Raw genomic sequence first — 20382 nt, 5'->3', positions numbered from 1 at the left:
CAAGAGGGCCAGGTCTGGCTAGGTGGAAGTCCCTCCCAGTTTTGAGGTTCCCCCATTTGAAACCCTCAACATCTGGAGAGACAGAGCCAGAAGTTGGTGTCTATCACTACAACTTTTTCCTCCTCTGTCCCATCCTGAGCTGGAGTAGGAACTTCAGACTCCTGCCCTGTCTTTCTTCACCAGCAGCCTTGTGGTTACCAAGCTCCAGGGGATTCCACCACGTCCAGGCCCCGTCTGCCTTGTCCGCTGCAGTCTGGGGCAGCTGCGTTTCCTCTCCCCTTCCCTCTCCCTAACCAGTCTCCACCTGCACCCCTGGCAGGTTCATCAATGCCCGGAGGCGCATCCTGCAGCCCATGCTGGACGCCAGCAACCCAGACCCTGCCCCCAAAGCCAAGAAGATCAAGTCTCAGCACCGGCCCACCCAAAGATTCTGGCCCAACTCTATTGCTGCGGGGGTCTTGCAGCAGCAGGGTGGCGCCCCAGGGACGAACCCCGACGGTAAGGCCGAGGCTGAGGTCTCCTTAGGTGAGAGCCTGCAAGGGCTCCTGGAAGCAAAGATGCAAGGGTGGGCAGTCTCCTTCCCCCATTCCCACGGGTCCCTCACAATGAACGTCCTCCCAGCTGCCCATCAGAGCCTTAAAGAAGTGGACCTTTCTCTCTCTGTTGGTGTATATGTGCATGTGATCCTATATATGTTCACATAGATCTATAATTTAGCTCTAACTTGTGCCTGGGAGAGGAAACATGCGCCCTTTGTCTCTTTCACTTAACATCATTTTTATCCGGGTCTGTCCCCTTGTATACGTGTTAACCAGCCAAGAGCAAGCTCACAAAAAGGAGTGGGCATCCGCGGTCATCTGAGTCAGTGGCTGCTGACAGAGCCCCCTCCTCGCTCCCACAAGCCTCTGGGTGCCTCCGCGCACTCCGTGTCTGCACAGCTCCCCCAAGTCTAAGGCCATCTATAAATACCAAGGCAGGCAGCTGGCTTGTGAACGGAGGGGCCAGGAGGAGCTTTGTTCTCCCCGCTTCCCCATCACACCCTACACACACACACACACACACACACACACACACACACACACACACACTCTCTCTCTCTCTCTCTCTCTCTCTCTCTCTCTCTCTCTCTCTCCTAATTGCCAGTCGCCTAGTGCACCATGAATAATTCAATCAGCCAGACATTTTAGAACTTGGCGTGTGAGGATGGCTGTGTGGGCAGTAGGCTGGAGACGACGCACGTGTGCACACATACCTTCCTGTTTCCGGGCACCCATATGCTTGTTCACAAGCTCCTATGGGATGGGTGGCCATTCTAAGAGGTAGATGGTAGCCCCTAGATTGGGGGGGACTGGGGGAGGCGGCTGGATGAGCCTGGGGAAGAATCCCAATTTGGTCATCATTGACGGTGTCCGCTTGAGTTCATGGCTTAATTGGTTGTGACTAAATCTCCTCTTTCGGAAGGGGATAGTAACTTCTGCCATGCAGAATTGGTAGAAAGTCAAAAGGGCTCCACACAGTTGGAGGGACGGGTGGTAGTGAGCAGAGCCTTGGTGCTGGGGCCGGGGGAGGGGGGGGGGAGCTGAGGAGATTATGTGTCAGGGGATTGTCCTATTCAGGGTTGGGCACCCTTAGAACCATGAGCTCACCACCCCAAGAACCAGTCCATCCATCTCTGTCCAACACTTACACTGCTGGGCCTGCCCACCGGCCCTTGCCCAGCCCTGACCTTTGCCCTCTCTCCCTCAGGGTCTATCAACTTGGACAACCTTCAGTCTCTATCCTCAGACAATGCCACCATGGCCATGCAGCAGGCCATGATGGCCGCCCATGATGACTCATTGGACGGGACGGAAGAAGAGGATGAGGATGAGATGGAGGAGGAAGAGGAGGAGGAGGAGCTGGAAGAGGAGGCCGATGAGCTGCAGACGACAAATGTCAGTGACCTGGGCTTAGAACACAGTGACTCCCTGGAGTAGTGGGACAGCCCAGCTGGCACTGGTCACTGAGCAGGCGCGGCGTGTCATCAGGAGGGTGCAGGGTAGGGTGGGGGGGATACGGGCGGGCACCAGCGAGGAAGTTGGGCCTGGCTTCCAAATCAGTAGCTCGAGGAAATGCAGAAGAGCTACCCTGCTTCTTCCCAACTACCAAGCTTCCGTGAGCACCCAGTCCCCCTCCTTCCCTAGGACTGTGGAGGACTCTGTTTGGCAGGGCTGCTCAGCAGCCTACACGGAAAGACAGAAGTGAGGTCTGGACTCATCAACTTCCTGAGAACAGATGCCCCTCCCACCCCAGGTCCCCAGACAAGGACTTGAGTTGTTTACAAGCACCATGAGGTGGATAAGGTGCTGTTTTCAGAGTGGGCCTGTGCCAGGGGACAGAGTTGGGAGAGAAGGGAGAGACAGAAAATATAACCAGAGGTCAGAGGAGTGGAGGGCCCTCGAGGTAGCAGTGTCCCCTACAGATCAGAGCGGGACCTGCGGCTCAGCTCTCCCGGGCTCTGGCATGAAGCAATGTGGACTTGGGAGAGAGGGAAGAAAGCCAGAAGAGTCTCCTCTCGCTCTTTCTCTCTCCCTCTTGGAAATATATTGTCAGCTGGTGGGTTCAATTTGTAAGATGTTAAAAAAGAAGTTTCTCCATCTGGGTTGGCTTCAAGAAAGCCAGGAAGTGGCAGAATCTGGATGGGGGAAGCCATATGAAGAGGACTTTGGAGACGGCACCTGTCATGGCTCGGCTCCTGTAACAGCAGGACAATGGCCTTTTACCCTACGTGTCTCCGCCCTAAGATGGAGTTCCTTGGATGCCCCGGGCTCTTTGTGGACCTGCAGAGGTGTGCATCCTGGGTGGCTGTAGGAATTTTCCCACCCACAGGTCCCCGTGGAATTCCTCTGCTCTCCAACTGGAACCATGCACCTCAATTTCCCTCCTTCATTCTACCCTCCAGAGAAAGCAGAAGAACCTTTGAAACGAAACATCCACTCCATGGGAAGGCAGGATTTGGAGAAAGTGCTACAACCTTCTTCCCATCAGTATCCAAAATGGCAGGAGGTGACAGCTCCGAAAAGCCTACAGGAGTGCCCTCCCTCCCACCTCGCCGATCTGCATACCTCCACTCTACCCCACGCTGGAAGAAACTAGGAATCCTGGGAGGAGGGGGACATGCTACCATCCGCCCCACCCCCTACACACACCCTCCCAGCCCAACTTCCAAGCCCCATGATTGGCATCCATTTCTCCTGCTCCCTCCCAACCCTGTGGCTGTAAATGGCAGGCCTGACCCCACGTGTGTTTTTCCATTGGGTTTAATTTAATGGACGTGCAGTTTCATGTGTAAATTGTGCATTTGCCCTCTCCTTCAGTGGTGGGCTTACCTGACTAGCTGGAGGAGAACCTCGGGGCTCTCTGGGGTTCCCTCTCCTGTCTGGTTGGGTGAAGAAAAGGATCATCCCTATCCTAAGGTCTCCCTGAAATGAATGTATTTCTCCTCCCCCCCTCCTAAAAAAAAAAAAAGAAGAAGAGCTGATATTTAATGTTTTAATAGGGATTTTTGAGAAACAAATAACCTTATTTATAATCTGGGTGATCCAATCATTTTTTACTCCCTTTTTGATGCCATGGCTAGAGGAAAGTCTATGCTTTTGGGGCGTGAGACTTTCACGGTGTGCAGTGGGGTAAAGTATATTTCCTCTTCTGGTCCAGTTTTCTTCTCCACAGACATGCGCACACACCACACACACCTCTTCCATTCACCACTTTGACAAGCATCCCACCTGCACAAATACCCTCCCCTAGACACACACACACACACACACACACACACACACACACACACACGCCCACGTCTCTTCCTCCTAGCCCCCTCCACCTGCCTAATGTTATACAACCTCCTTCTGATGTATCCACCAAACTGAATGTGGCCGAGAAGTTTTCAGTAAATCTTATTACCAACCATCATTTTGGTGTGCAGTTCGCTTTTCTGATGGCTGATCTCTAGAAGAAGCCCCTTGTTCCTTTTGTGGGATGGACCCTAAGCCAGATAGAATCTGGAGGGCCAGCGTCCACCTTCATTGAACTGACTACCAATAGGAAGGAACAAAGTAGTTCTCGGAGGGACCTCAGTTATGGTCAATTTGGCATGCTTACCTGGTGCCTGACTGACTAGGTCTAAAACAAAGAGATTAGAGAGAAGACAGAGGAAGCTCTCTACTGCCCTCTCCTGGCAGTTTCTCCCCACTGCAGAGAAGATCTCTGGTACCTTTCTTCCATGGTTCACCACCATCCTCAAAGCCTTTCATATTCCTCATCTCATCTCTCATCTCTACTCTAGGCTGGGCATTTTCATCCAGTCTGAGGTTCCACACTTTACTCTCATATGTGCACCTTGCCTTGTCTCATGGGTGAAAGGTCCCAGGATCCTAGAAGGAGATAGAGCCTGAACTTCAGCTTTAACTCTAGGGCTGTGTCCCGAGGGAGCCATCATTGGAATCCCACCCAAGGGCCAGTCAGCACTGCGTTCGCTGGGGAAAGAAGAACTCCAGGGCAGCTCATTTTCCCACACAATTGTCAGCCTCAGACCAGAGCTCTCCTGACTTGGGCTCTGTTGCTGCTATGTCTAGACCTTCTGCTTAGAAGCCTTGCTCATAATTACAGAGTGCAGAGTCTGCACAGCCCCATGAATCTAAGGTAGATCCAGGCTGAAGATGGATGGAAGAGGGTGGCTATACATGTAAATGGGCCCCCTGGGATCACCCGGATAGTTCCATGAGACCTATGTGTGTGTGTGTGTGTGTGTGTGTGTGTGTGGTGTGTGTGTGTGTGTGTGGCCAGCCACTATGGAGGCTTGAACTCATGACCTGGGTACTGTCACTAAGCTTTTGTGCTTGAGGTGAGCACTCTACCATTTGAACCACACCTCCACTTTCAGCTATTTGGAGATAAGAGTTTTACTGACTTTTCTGCCCAGGCTGGCCTTGAACCACGACCCTCAGATCTCAGCCTCTTAAGTAGCTAGGATTATAGATGTGAGCCACTAGCACCTAGCTTGGGTCACTGTATTTCTTATAGATCCCAGCACCAACTCACCCCCACCACCTGGAGAATTCTGCAAACTCAGCAGAGACTCTCCTCTGCAGACAGAGAAGAAAGTCAAGATGAACAAGGAGCTAATTCATTAAGACTTTACCTCCCAGCAGCAGCAGCAAGGCTGCATTGTCGTTTAAAGACGTGGTTTCCAAACAAGTACATCAATAAAGGACAGTCTATCAAGATAAAAGAATACTTATACTTCCATAAAAAATAAATAAATAAAAACTTAAAAATGCACCTCAGCACACTAACAACTCCCAAAAGTCCTATAGGAAAGAAACTTGCTTAACCTTGTTCTGTTTCCCAGATTTGTCACTTCTCTTTTTTGTTTATTTCAAGTAATAGCTCGTTGAGATTCTGCAAGACACACTTTAAGGAATACTATTCTAAAGAAATGACATTGTGGCCAGCTCAGCCTCTCCCCTCCCCTAGATTGTTTTATATATTGAGTCAATTGTTTTATATTTTGAGTTCTGTGCTTTTTTTTTAAGCCACATTGCCAATCAAAGGCAGCTTTCCTAAATGGTTTGGGATGGGGTGGTTATGTTTTGAGGAGGCAGGGAAGATGTCCCATCATCATTATGGTCATAAGAGAGATGGAGCCAGAGGGATTTCACAAGTGCAAACAGGAAGTTGTTCAGAGTAACCTCTGTACCTGACCCTGTGGGTTTAGTGATGAGAGCTGATGGGCTACCGTGAACTTCCTTGACCTGGGACCTCGGGATGAGGACCCATTTAGGACAATGTCTTTCAGGTATATATTTCCTTATACATCTTTCATTTTTAAGATAAGGAGGAAGGAAGAGATTTTTTTCAGTTGCCAGTGGAAAGTCTTTCCTTTATGGCTGCTGCCTCCCACTTCCTTTCCCCCCATCACTGTCCCAGCTGGATCCAGTTGTTCAATGAGCTCTCGCAGATGCCTAACTCTGTGTCTGGCATCAACCTGGGTTCACTGGATTATTCAGCTTTGCAGGGCATCAGGAGCAAGGGGCTAAGTACCAAGGACCAGCTGGAAGACTGTTGATAGCAAAATGCTGGTGTGTTTCTCCTTTGACATCTTATTTCCATCTCACAGAGGAGGCAGCTTTTATTATACCACTTTCAAGTGTGTCTTCTACTTTTATATATCTCAGCCTCTCTCTGGGCCAATCTCATTTAGCCCCTTTGCAAATTAAATGCATCTCATTAAGTTGAACCCATTTAGGACAATGCCCTTCAGGTGTGTGCTTCTTAGTACATCTTTCATTTTAAGACAAGTGTTTGATTTATTTTTCATCTCATTACACTCTTAAAATTATGTGCATCTCATTATACTCCATGCACTGCGATGCCTTATTTCAGGTGTAGATGTTACATACCCAGTATGATCGGGCAAGAATATTTTTTTTTCATTTCATTACAAGCCTTACAATTTATGTACATCTCATTACAATCAGCCATTTAAGACAATTCCTTTTGGTTGTGGGTATCTCATTATCTCTTTTCATTTTCTATTTTTTTTCATGTTATGTATTCAGAGAACTCGCTTCGGGTGTATGTATCTCACATTCAGCTGTTATTTCCAGTGAATTTCTGGTCGATTGTCTGCATCATTGTATTGCAAAATGTTTATTATGCCAAACTTAGTTAAGGCCAGCTCTGCCTGCCATGGTCTCCTATGACTCCTTTGCATGGAAAGGAAGAATGCTGGGTTCCTCTGGGTATGGTTAAGACTCAGTCACAACCTTCCCTTTACACACAGCAACCATGGAGGCTAACTTTTCCTGGCATGTGCACTGGGGAGATGGTGTCTAGGAACCCTTACAGATGCTATTCATGACACTCCAGGGGACCACTCAGCAAGTTCCACTCCTACTGGGGAAGTTGACCCCCTGCTTTGCAGGTTCTTCTCAGATTCTCCTTGGATTTAGGTAGACCAAAAGACAAAGACAGCTGGGCACTGGTGGCTCTTGTCTGTAATCCTAGCTACTCAGGAGGCTGAGATCTGAGGATCACAGTTCAAACACAGCCTGGGCATGAAAGTCCCCATGAGACTCTTACCTCCAATTAACCACCAGAAAACTGGAAGTGGTATGGTGGCTCAAGGTGGTAGAGTACTACCCTTGAGTGAAAAAGCTCAGGGACAGCACCTAGATCCTGAGTTCAAACCCCACAACTGACAAAAAAAAAAAAAAAAAAAGACAAAGATACCAAGCAAGGCAAGGACAGTAGTCATATTCACTGAAAGCTCTCAGTCTACTCATAGCAAGGGCATCCCAGCCCAGCACAGAACCACAGACTGTTCACAGCTTCACCTCCTGCCCATTAAGGCCAGCTTTGCATTCTGTCTTCCGCAGCAACAACACCTCTTGTCATTTGTGCAGTCTGGGGCTCCTGGGTTATGTGTCTGCAAGCAGCCCTGCAGGTAACCTGTGGATCTTTCTAGACTCTCTGGAATTCATCCTCAGCTTCCCACCAGATCATAACTACCCTCAAGCAGTTTCCCTGAGTGATTCTGGGCTGGTCTGTGAATTTCTTCTGTCACCTCCCCTATCTCCTCGCCAGTGAAAATAGAATCTATCCTCTAAGCTCAAAATGAAATCTGACTTTGCACCCTCCCTCCTCCAGCTGTCCTTTGAGGGAACAGGTGGAGGGATCCGAATTTGGGCATCTCCTTTGTCTCTTCCTTCATCCTCAGAAGCTGGAGTCTGGGGTTCTGGAATCAGCAGCTCTGCGTGCCCTGGGCCACCAGCCACCACAAAGCAGGATATCAGGAGGAGAGCGTGCAGGTGTGAAGCTGACTTTAGAGGAACAGGCTGCACTTGTCCTGCTGGCCATTTTGGTTTTGTTTTCAGCCCGGACCACTGAAGGCTAGAAAGGCCACAAGGCCTTGTTTGCCCTTACTATGTTCATCAAAGTTTGATAGTAAGCTGGATACTGGTGGCTCATGCCTATAATCCTAGCTACCCAGGAAGTTGAAATCTGAGCATTGTAGTTTGAAGCCAGCCCAAGCAGGAAAGTCTGTGAGACTCTTATCTCTAATTAATCACCAAAAATAGCTACAAGTAGAGCTCAGGTGGTAGAGTGCCAGCCTCCAGCACAAAACTCAGGAACAGCATCCAGGCCCAGAGTTCAAGCTCCAAATTGGCACAACAAACAAAATTTGCTAGTAAAACTAGAAGTTATACTTTCTTGAGCACATGGCATAGATACTAAGATTCCTTGAAACAACCTTAGAAGAATTATTAGTGTTGTTATTAATATTACCAGTCTCTTTTTTGGTGGTAGTAAGGTTTGAACTCAGGGCCTCTGGCTTGCTAGGCAGGTGCTCTACTACTTGAGTTCAAATGGTGATCCTTTTCTCTATGTCTCCTGTGTGGTTGGGATTATAGGTTCCCACCATCACACCCAGCTTGTTGGTTAAGATGCTGGGAGTGGGGGTGGGTCTTTTTGCCCCACCAAGCTTCATACTACAATCTGCCCAATCTCTTCCTCACAAACTGGAATTACAGTCCTATCATAATGCCTGGCCGATTGTCTCATTTTCAAACCAAGAAAGCTGAAGCTAAGAGAAATTAAGCATTTTTTTCCCCTCAGAGATGGATTTATTTGGGGTTGAGGGTATAGCTCAGTATTAAAACGTGTGCTGAGCCTGTGTGAAGCCTTGGGTTTTAATCCCCAGGACGGAATAGAAAAGTAATTGGCTTCATGGGTAGTACAGCTAGAATTTGAATCCAAGGCCTAAACCCACACTCCTATTTGGCCATAGTCTGTCGCCCTAAGCCTCGGGTCCACCAGGACCGGCCTTCAGAGTCAAGGGAGGAGACTGTTTCTCAGAAGCCCTGGGAGGGGCCTGCTCCATGCACCTACCTTCACTGCTCCCCCACTAATGCCCCCTCACAAAACAGCATCCAGAGCTGAAACACAACCTCAGCCCTCCTGCCCCACCCCACCCCCACAGCAAGACACCTCCCCCGTCGAGAATCCATCCAACCCATGTCCTAGGAACTTCAGAAACCACTCCATGTACTTTCCAGACAACTCTGCTCCAGGAGGGGTGGGGAAGTCCATCTTTGGAGGAACTACAGACTGGGATGGAGGAGAGGACCAGGGTCCATCAGCCACACCGTAGCTGATGGTGGTGCACTTGTGGTTTAGAGACTTGTGTGTGTTAGCAACTATTGAGTCTAAGTGAGATGTCGGTGATGACAGCTTCTAGTCATGCCTGGTTGCCTGGTCTTTTTTTTTTTTTTTTTTTGTCCGTCCTGGGGCTTGAACTCAGGGCCTGAGCACTGTCCCTGGCTTCTTTTTGTTCAAAGCTAGCACTCTGCCACTTGAGCCACATCACCACTTCTGGCTGTTTTCTATATATGTGGTGCTGAGGAATCGAACCCAGGGCTTCATGTATAGGAGGCAAGCGCTCTACCACTAGGCCATATTCCCAGCCCTCCTCTGTTCTCCCTAGTGTTTGGAGATGGAGGCCAAGTGCTTAGGGTTTTAGGCTTGGCTACTGGGAGCAAGGACAAAACCGGGTTGGAAGATGAAGGAAGGAGATGACAGAAGTTGAGCAAGCAGGCCATAATGGGGGCAGGAGTGTCAAGTGAAAGCAGGGGGTCTGGCCTGGGGCCCTGGGGAACTAGCAGACCCAGCAACACTGATGGGGGTAGTGGGGGGGGGGGGAATCTCAATCTCTTCAAGGAAAAGAGGATGAGGGACTACTCTAGACTTGAATATCTGGTTACTCCATTTTCTTCTGTAAATCATTTTCCTGGGGCAGGTTGGGAGTGGAAAGAGAGAGCATTGGACATAGGACCAGAGAGAGAGAGAGAGAGAGAGAGAGAGAGAGAGAGAGAGAGAGAGAGAGAGAGAGAGAGAGAGAGAGAGCATGCAAGCTAGATGTGCAAGAGTCCCTGGGGTTTTTTTCAGACAAAGCTATTATCAAAATGCCAACCAGCTCCTGCCTGGCCAATTTGCATATACCATGCTGTGCTGTTTGAAGCAAGATGAATATGCATGAGGGCCTGGGCGGGGGTGTGGGGCTGCTAGGCTCTAGGCTAAGGTGGCTCATTGTTCTTTGAGAAGAAAGGCATTAAGAAGCCGGGCTACCTCTCTGGTCAGCAGAGTGTCCTGTGCTTCCCCCTCCTAATGAAAGGAGGAGAGGGAACCACTGGCTCAGACAGAAATCCAAACGACCAGCCTCAGATCCTCAAAAGAAATGAGCAGGCACCGTGAAGAATGGGAGTGTCTCTGCATGTAATCACTCCCCTCTCCATGCATACTAATCACAGAGGCTGGCTAGGTGTGGAGAGTCACCTCTCCTGGCTTCTGGGATCCTAGCTGCCTCTCCCCAGCAGTTGCTTCTGCTAGAGGGAAAGCTGGCCCTCTGGAGTGGCCCCCACAATGCCCTTGCTCTCCCTGAAGGGCTGTGGAGAGAAGGCCTTGAACCAGGACAGTTCCCCAAAAAATGGACCTGGCCAAGTGCATGAAGATGGGTTATAGTTCATTCTAAGACAACTGGGGGTGTAGCTCAATGGTAATCCTACACCTAGCATGTGAGAGGCCTGCTTCAATCCCCAGCTCCAAAAAAAAAAAAACCCAAGAGACAAAAGAAGGCAATAGATCATGCCTGTTTGTTGTCTTCATTTCTTCTTCTCTGGCCAATGAAGAAGATGTTCATATTCTAAATGTTATTCCAGTGAATATGAAGAGAGGTCAGTGTGTGTGTGTGTGTGTGTGTGTGTGTGTGTGTGTGTGTTGGTACTGAAACTTGAACTCGGGGCCTCAAGCTTTCCTTCAGCTTTTTCTACTCACAACTGATACTCTACCCTTTGAGCCATATCTCCATGTCTTTTCTTCATTTTTTTTTTGTTTCTTTATTTTTGCAATCTAATTGGAGATAAGAGTCTTAGGAATTTGTCTGCCCAGGCTGGCTTTAAAGTATGATTCTCAAATCTCAGCCTCCTGAGTAGCTAGGATTGTAAGCATGAGCCAGTTGATTTCATTTTAAAAATCAATTTGTCCCTCAAAGTTGGGGGTAGAGAAGCTACAAAACCTTTCCCTTGGGTTCTTTTTTTCCTGGCAGACCACATTGGTATCCCATTCTGAAATAGCTGGGATAGAGAACCTGGAGTTATTCCATTTGGAAAACAGCCTGTCCCTGTGATCACAAGTTATAACTCAAGAGAAATAAAGGCACCACAGGGATTTTTCTTCCCTGGACTTAACCAGACTAAGGTTAACAAAACCCTTTTTGGTGGGGCTTTAACTCAGGGCCAGGGTGTTCTCCCTGAGATCTTTTGCTCAAGGCTAGTGTCTACCACTCTGAGCCGCACAGCTCCACTTCTGCGTTTTGGTTGTTAATTGGAGATAAGAAGCTGGGTCTGGCTTCAAACCACAATCCTCAGATCTTAGCCTCCTGAGTAGCTAGGATTACAGGCATGAGCCACCAGTGCCTGGCAACAAAATCCTTTAATAAATAAGAACACAACCCAGTTAAAGGACCTACTAGCCAGCTGACCTCTGACCTTACTAAAAGTGTTCCCTGAAGCTTTCCACTGTTCCTCAGTGAGGGAGTGTAGTCATCCTAGAATGTACTTGAGTTTTGTAATCAAGTTTAACCAGACCCTCAACTATCCACAGTCACCACTGGGATGACTGTCTAGAATGATAAGAGGGGAAAGCTGGGTGTACCTATAGTAAGATGATCCCTGTTTCCTTTGCGTCTGTCCCAAGTTAGAGCTACAGCAACTCTGCAAACTTAGAGCAGAGCCTTCTCACTCTAGTCCCAGGGAGACTTGTTGAGTGTGCACTCTGACTTGGGAGGTCTGGGGGCCCACCTGGGATTTTTGCATTCGAATAAGCAACTAAGTGTAGACATTGCTGCTGGTCATCACACCTTGAGTAGCACGAATTGAGGGAAGGACAATGCAGAATTGTGAGGTGAGGGTTTCACATTCCCTCTAAACTGTTGATGTGGACAAAAGGCCAGAGGAAAGAAGAGCCCCTGCTCTCCCCCCTTCCAGCTCACCTCCTCCTCCTGGACTAAGTGTGTCCCTGACACTTCAGATTTATTTTTAAACCACCGGCAGCTTTGATTAGCTTGTCTCTGCTGCTTCAGACACCTGCTGGCAGGATAAATTGGGGGAAAGGAGTGGCTGACCCAGATCTGACAAGCACAAGGCACGGGGAAAGGCTCTTGGGGATTCATCGCTTCCTCTCTGCTGACACTGATGAAAAATCGGCAGCTGACAAGTGTGACACTTGCCCATGTGACCTCACACCACCCACGACCCCTCCTGCCTTCTGCCTCAGTGCCCCCTCAGGAGCAGAATCGAACTCATCCCTTCTGTGTCAAAGGACAAACAGCGATGTCACTTGATCGACTCTGTAGATTTGTATGGGGACTTCAAGGTCCAGCGGAGGCCTGGGAAGTTAGAGGCAAAGCAACCAGGATGTCTTCTTATTCTCACCTGTATCAACACTGTGGCCTTCTCTGAACACCATGATGTTCCATGTCGCACACTCAGTGAAAGCAAATGCCACACTCCTAAGCAGCAGTGGATGTCTAATTGGATAACAGACCTGACAGTCTCTCTCTACCACTTCCTATGCAGCCTGGGGCCAGCATAGGGCTATCTCTGCTTTTCTCATTATATTGTTTCCTCTCTTGGCTTTTCCACTTATGGATGGTGCTCTACCACTTGAGCCTGGCTTCCAGTCCAACATTGTGCTGTTTGATTGGAAATAGAGTCTTGTGAACTTTTCTGCCTGGGCTGGCTTCAAACCATGATCCTCCAGGTCTCAGCCCTTCTAAGTAACTAAGGTTGCAGACATGCACCACCAGCTCATTTCGACACCCCTCTCTCTCTCTCTCTCTCTCTACTAGAAAAATTCAAATAATACCTGTACCTACTCATGGTATTTGGAGGCCATGATGAGATAAGACCAATGGTGGGTTTGTAACAATAGATCCAAACAGGGTTTTGTTTTAGGAGTAGAAGTGTGGGAATTGGCTAGGTTAACACCTTTCAGAACACAGACGCCAATGGAATTCAGAATGTAGCCAAGCAGAGAAGCATCTGGAATACAAGGATAGCTTTCGCCTGCTGGTGTGTCAAGACCAGCAGATGCCAGCTGTCAGTGCCAGAGAGTGCGTGTAGGAGCCAGCACTGCTGCAACCTTTGGGGGGCAGGAAAGGCAGGATAGACATAGTAAAGTCACAGGGGCACAGAGAAAGAATAGTAGTGTCCTGGCACAGGAAAGAAGCCATCTTGGGTGAGCTCAGCGGATCTCTGGATCCTCAAGGCCTCCAGAAGCCAACCTGGCTATTCCAACAAGAGGCATCACATCTGTCTGGCTTCTCCATGGCATTCCCTTTCTATCTTTGCCCTAGTTTGATGCCCTCTCTGAAAACCACCTATTTTTGACTGCACGTGATGCAGCTCCCTTTAATATGGCCAAGTAGCAAGAACCTGGGAGTCTGTGTATGGCTTCCCCCACGTGTGGCTCTACCTCTGTTTCTCACCACCCCACCGAGACCCACCAAGGGCAGGGCCACAGGAGAGCGTGTGAAGGCAGCCACGCGCATTTTCTCTAGAGGGTGTGAAGTAGAGGGCTGAAGCATACTCCAAAGCAATGAATATTAATTAAATGAAGGTTTATTTCAAAATTAGTCTTAAGAGTATAAGCTGTTCTTTTTTTCTTTTGAGGGCTGGAGCCAGACTACAGAATGAGCGTCTGCCTTCCCCGACATGGCTGGAGAAGAGGCAGTGAGCCTCACCGGCCCTGTGCCCTGGTCATGCATCCAATGATTACTAGCACTAGAAGCCAACAGCAAAGGACCCCGCGCACGCGATTGCTCGTGTTTAATCCAAGTTAAGCTATACATGTTTAAATACACGTCGGAGGTTACGTGATGTCATGCAGTCCCTGTGATGGAATGACTCTTGCTCAGTGACCTCCCTGCAGCCAGGCTGCTCCAAAGGCAAAGTTAGGTGGGACAGAGCACTGAAACGAGAAGAGAAAGAGGTCACAGGTCATGTGGTCACGGCAGCTCCCTAGCAGAGAATACTCTCCCAGGATGGGGCAGTCATGAAAGTCCCGTGTTGTCATCCTACCAGGAGCAGGAAGAGACAATGGTAGGTCTCTTTCTGCTGTGATGTTATGATTAAACATAAAGTCTTTAGGACCCACTTGCCTGCCCAAGCTCTGGTGACTCATGCCTATAGTCTTAGCTATTCAGAAGGTCGAGATCTGAGGATCAAGGTTCCAAATAAGCCTAGGAAGGAAAGTCCATAAAACCCTTTCATCTCTAATTAAGCACCAGTAAAGCCAGAAGTGGAGTTGTGGGTCAACTGAGAGTGTCACTCTTGAGCAAAAAAGCTAAGGGACAGTCCCCAGGTCCTGAGTTCAAGTTCCGATACCAACACACACACACACACACACACACACACACACACACACACACACACACAACCTGAGTCCTGCTATATCATGAAATGCTTTCACCTAGCCATACTTGTTTCTACACCCATGCAATAAATTGTATCTGTGCCTACCCTACAGAGTTTCTGAGAGACATGTAGAATATGATCGTTTTAGTGGATCAAAAAGGGTAAAAATCTAGCCCTCAGGCCCTCAAACTTATATATATACTATTTCTATAAGCCTCCTCAGAGAAATCTGTCATTCTTTTTAGAAATCTTTGGGTCACACGCTCCTCCCAATAGTTAACTGCGAGAATGTAAGATTAATCTCTCTGATTCTTACAGGAAGAAGTTTGGGGTTGTATTACCCTAGGTTCCACCAGTCTGAAACTATGTAAAGTGTTGTGTGCACCTAGAGCAAAAACAAACCCAGTAATGAATTTAGACCATGCATGCTCTTCAGTGGCCACTGACATCTGAAAAGAAAGACAAGCAGAGAGTGTGTCTCTTGATGGAAGTCTAGAACCACACATAACAGTGCTTATCAAAAGATGTGAGACTCAGGGCTGGGAATATAGCCTAGTGGCAAGAGTGCCTGCCTCGGATACACGAGGCCCTAGGTTCGATTCCCCAGCACCACATATACAGAAAACGGCCAGAAGTGGCGCTGTGGCTCAAGTGGCAGAGTGCTAGCCTTGAGCGGGAAGAAGCCAGGGACAGTGCTCAGGCCCTGAGTCCAAGGCCCAGGACTGGCCAAAAAAAAAAAAAAAAAAAAAAGAAAAAAAAAAAAAGATGTGAGACTGGGACTGGGGGACATAGCTCCGTGGTAGAGCACTTGCCTAGCATGCTTGAGGCCCTAGGTTTAATCCTCAGCACTGTATAATTAATAAATAAATAATTTAAAAGATCTAAGGTTGAAGCTGATCAGGCCTCTTATACTATCAATTCACAGGGGAAATAGATGAACATAGTAAAGTGTAACATGGAGATGAAGTTAGAAAAAAAATCCAAGATGAGGACATTCTACAGGACAAATCGCCTAATTTCCCCAACAAATACATTTCAAGGAATAAGTGATGGAACCACCTTTTCAGGCCTTCTAGCAGCACCTGCTACCATGAAGGCCTGTCAGTGTCCACAGAGACCCCTGTTGGGTCTGTCTGCATGATTGCTTGCCAGGGCTTCAGAATGGGCTCCATAGCTGACCACTTCTATTCAGGAGGTGACTGCTGCTCTTACCTTTTAAAATGTAGTCCGTTAGCAAAGTAGGCACCTTCTCATTATCCTCCTTCATGGCAAAAAGAACTAGAAGAGAGAGAGAGAGATAAGCTGAGATATCATCAAGGAAACAAAGTTGCTTCCAGAGTCAAACAACTCCCCCCTTCTACCCCCCCACTGCCCCACTGAGAAACACCTCTAGAATCTGTGTCAAGAGTTCAGTCAGGGGTGCCTCTGGGGAACCAGACTGACCAGTGACTTCCACCATTTCCATACCATCTACTAAGTACATATCTTTCATAATCATAAGAATAAAGCAGTCATTCAAAAAAAAGAATCTTCACAATATAGTCAATCTAAATATTAATAAAAACTGACAGGTGAGGAGGGTATTGAGGGAGAGTGATAAAGGAGGTGAGACTATGATAAAATGTAGACATGTAAGGGAATGTCACAGTGAGCCACACCTTTGTACAATTCAGTAATAAAAATGTATAATTTATTTATGACTGGTCTGGGATTTGAACTTAGGGCTGGTGTACTGTTCCTGACTTTTTTTTTTTCCTCTCAAAGCTAGTGCTCTACCACTTGAACCACAGCTCTACTTCCAGGTTTTTTTAGATGGTTAATTGGAGAAGAGAGTTTCACAGACTTTCTTTGAACCATATATGATCCTCAGATCTCAGCTTCCTGAGTAGCTAGGATTACTGATGGCTGGCAATCAATCAATTTTTAAAATAAAAGAAAATACTTGTCACATTACTGAATCACCTGTAAAAGTGTTTTAAAGACATTCTTTTCACATAAACAATCATCTTCACCTCCAACCCTATGACAACAAGTAACAAGTTAACTCAATAAATATTTATTCCATGCTTTGTCCATTACACAACTAGAGTTTGGGAAGATGAGGAAGAATTATGTATGGACTCTTTCTGGAGCTCACAGACATGTTATAGCACTGTGCCATCTACATATGAATCAAACAACAGGGAAGCCCTTGACACTTAAAGGCTTTTTCAAGAAGCTCTTTATAAATTTTTAAGACTAGCTTTTTTCTAGGGATGAGGATGTAACTCAGTGGTAGTATTGGCTTACCTTGTATGAGGTCCTATGTCATTCAATCTCAGCACTACAAATCAAAAAGCTCTTCTGTTAATATATTAAATATTTCTCATATTTACCTGAGATTTTCTACAAAGCTTACAGAAAATCCTTTAAGAAAATGCTGGACCTTATAATATTAAAAAAAAAAAATGTCCAGGCCAGGCACTGGTCACTCACGCCTAAAATCTTAACTACTCAGGAGGCCAAGATTTGACAATCATGGTTCAGAGCCAGCCCTGGCTGGATTGTCCATGGGACTCTTATTTCCAATTAACTACCAGAAAACTGGGAGTAGCACTATGGCTCAAAATGGTAGAGTGCTATCCTTGAGCAATAAAGCTCAGGGACAGCACCCCAGACTAGCCCAGAGTTCAAGCCCCACAACAACAACAACAAAAACAACAACAACAACAAAAAAAAAACTATTTAATCATTAAACTCATCCTCCACCAACTTCAGTTTCCCAGGTGCTGGGATTATAAGCATAATTATATCCTGCTAGTCTAATTCTTCCTTCAACTACTGTGTGCCTATTGTATGTAGTCTTATATAGCCTCATAAAACAACGAAAGCGAAGCCAGATACTCATGGCTCACACCTGTCATCATAGCTGCACATAAGGCTAAGATCTAAGGAGCACTGTTCAAAAACAGTCAGGGCAGGAAAGCCCATAAGACTCTTATCTCCAATAAACTACCAAAACATCAGAAGTGGGGATGTGGCTCATGTAGTAGGGTGTTAGCCCTGAACACAATGCTCCGGGGCAGAGCCCAGGTCCTGAGTTCAAGCCTCAGGACCAGCACAAAAAAAAAAAAAGGAAAAAAGAAAAGAGATTGTATGCATTGTCCATTTCCACATCCTTGAACTCCACTGATCAGCTTTCCTGATTGCAAAGCAGGGCAATGAAACTTGGAGCCACAAGTCAGGAGTGGGCAAGGAACAGAACTCACCGATGGGCCTGTGTCATTGGCTAAGTTCAGAAAAAGAAAGTCCCACACTGTGGTATTGCTCCTTTCCTGTTGAATTCCTTCTATATTTTTTAGACAAATGTTCACTTCAACTCAACTAGAAGCTGATGGTCCTTGTTTCTTCTTCTTGCTTTCTGTATTTCTAGACATGCATGCTATTTGCAATGGAACTTGGGAAACTAAATGCCACACCCAGAAGATTGCAGTAAAAGAGCAATGATGGCACTCAGCCAATAAGTTTCTAGGTTTTCCTCCAAGTTCCAATTTTATATGAGTTATCCAGTGAAAGGAGCTTTCTAAAGCATTTTTGTGTGTTGTCCTTGATTAAAGGACATAGAGGAGACAGAGGAGACATTGTCCATGCAAGAATCTACCAATAAAAGAAGAAGAAAAAAAAACCGCTTTCATAATCTTTATGAGAATTGGTATTCAGAGAAGACAGAAGTTAGAAATCTTTCTATTAAGAGGTATAAAATATCAGAATGTGATATGTCCATATAATAAAAGAGACAGCCATAAAAATGTTAACAAAATGTCAACTGGTGGGACTTAAATCATGATACAAAATTTTATCGCTGGTTTAATTGTGACTATCTAGAAAAGATACAAAATATTATGGCTAACATACTAAACGAGTTTGGATCTGAAATGTCCCCCTGAAGGTCCAGGTATTTAAGGCTTGGTTCCCCAGTGCAGGAATGTTTAGAGGTGAGGCTTTGTTTGGGAAAGTGATTGGGTCGTGATGTTCGTGACCTCACCAAATGGACTGGTCCATTGATGGGTTCGTAATATGATGGGCTTTGGAAAGGTGAGGGCAATTTAGGAGGTAAGAAGGGCAGTGAGGGCAGTGAGTTCTTGAGAGCATAACTTTGATCAATAGAGAGAGAGAGAGATAAATGATAGATAGATAGATAGATAGACAGATTAGATAGATAGATAGATAGATAGATAGATAGATAGATAGATAGATAGATAGATAGATAGATAGATAGATAGATAGATAGATAGATTAGACAGATAATCCCTAGATCTGTCTCTCTCTCTCTTTCTCCCTGCTTTCTGGCCACCATGAGGTGAGCAGCTCTGCTGCTTTATGGCCATGATGATCTCACCTCATCACAGGCCCAGAAACAAGTGAAGCAACCATGGACTGAGCCTTCTAAAACTATTGGCCAAAATAAACCATCTCTCCTTTAAGCTGTTTTTCTCAGGTATTTTGACACAGTGTCATAAGACTAACACAATTATTATCGAGTTGTTATGTTCACTTTTCCACATATCCAAAGTGTTCTAATGATGGATATATTAGGTGGAATTATTTTTAAAAATGTGAAAAATGTAAACAAATCCACTCAGAATAGAAGCAAGTCTGTTTCTGAACCACAATGAAAAGGAACTACACACTCAGTTCTTGGATGGGTTGCTGCAATAAACAACTAGTTCTTCCCTGCTTTAAGACCTCACATTTATCAGGCTTTGTAATTTGTCCAATTTATTTTCCAGATATTTACTATTATGAAAATATAGCTCTACCTTACAAGAAATATCTATCTATAGTAAATACACACACATATATATGTATATATAATGTTAGGACCTGAATCTAAGACCTCTTTCCTACAAGGCAAACACTCTACCACTGAGTTACATCCCTAGCCCTACAAATGCATTTCTGTCTGTTTCCTTTAAGAAAAAAACAAAACTTAGTGCATATTTATGCAAATACAGGAGTTTAAAAATGAGTTAAAAGCAAGTCAATGTTTTGAATTTAAAATTCACAGTTCTCAAGGACACAGTATCTGTGGATATGAGGAAATTTTCCATTTGCAACAGTCTCCTGCTCTCAGTCTCCAAATTGATTTTTTTTTTAATGTAGACCTTTGGATACCTTTAGCCTAGGGCCCAAGAGGTATCTGCCTTCCTCTCCCTTCCTCCATGGTGTCCCATAGCCCCCACCCCCACACCCTGGGTCTTTCCCTCCAAGGCAGCCATCATTCTGCATGCATGGTTGCCAGGGAAATGTGACTTCTCTCAGATCCACTGAGCCTGTCATCACATTGTCTCCTAGGATTTTTCTCTTCCTAAGAGAGCCAAACTGACACTGCTGGCTGACGCCAAGTGCCCTGGTCCCTTGAGAGTTGTGGTCTGATGTGTGTGTATACACACACACACACACACACACACACACACACACACAAATAGATTATTCCTACAAAATACTCATTATTACTGTTTTCCCCATATCTCAGAATATGTGTTATACTATAGGACAATACAGCCAAAGCAGAGGAGAGGAAGCAGTCAGTTCCTGGAAAAAAAAAAATGGACTCTGTTCTTCCCAACCAGCTTTACTTCTTATTTCACCCAAGAAACTTTGCTTCTTAGAAGTGCAATCACAGCTGGGTACAAGTGCCTCATGCCTGTACTCCTAGCTCCTCTGGAAGCTAAGATCTGAGAACAGGATTGCAACTAAAAGTCAGTCTGGACAGAAAGTCTGTGAGACTCTTATCTTCAACTACTGAAAAGCCAGAAGTAGAGCTGTGGCTTAAGAGATGCAGTGCTAGTCTTGAGCAAAAAAGTTCAGGGAGGACTGGGAATATGGC

The 20382-nt window shown here is 46.3% G+C and overlaps 2 protein-coding genes across 10 annotated transcripts in view; one reads left to right on the top strand and one right to left on the bottom strand.

The window, feature by feature from the left end:
- Nucleotides 1-2024, top strand: part of Pknox2 (PBX/knotted 1 homeobox 2) — a 248935-nt gene extending 246911 nt beyond the window's left edge. For all 9 annotated transcript variants that reach the window (XM_048343710.1, XM_048343712.1, XM_048343704.1 and 6 more), the window contains 2 exons: nt 320-498; nt 1747-2024. In XM_048343710.1, coding sequence (XP_048199667.1) covers nt 320-498; nt 1747-1976 — 409 coding nt within the window. In that variant the 3' untranslated portion in view covers nt 1977-2024. The remainder of the gene's footprint in view (nt 1-319; nt 499-1746) is intronic.
- Nucleotides 2025-13700: 11676 nt separating this feature from the next.
- Fez1 (fasciculation and elongation protein zeta 1) overlaps nt 13701-20382 on the bottom strand; it is a 47470-nt gene continuing 40788 nt past the window's right edge. Inside the window, exons 9-10 of the mRNA XM_048340956.1 lie at nt 15726-15791; nt 13701-14067 (exon numbers count right to left, since the gene is read on the bottom strand). Coding sequence (XP_048196913.1) covers nt 14051-14067; nt 15726-15791 — 83 coding nt within the window. The 3' untranslated portion in view covers nt 13701-14050. The remainder of the gene's footprint in view (nt 14068-15725; nt 15792-20382) is intronic.

The sequence above is a fragment of the Perognathus longimembris genome, chromosome 3 (genome assembly GCF_023159225.1).
Source record: "Perognathus longimembris pacificus isolate PPM17 chromosome 3, ASM2315922v1, whole genome shotgun sequence".
Taxonomy (NCBI): Eukaryota; Metazoa; Chordata; class Mammalia; order Rodentia; family Heteromyidae; genus Perognathus; species Perognathus longimembris.
The sequence above is the reverse complement of the archived record's forward strand: the minus strand, read 5'-3'. Positions and strand labels throughout refer to the sequence as shown.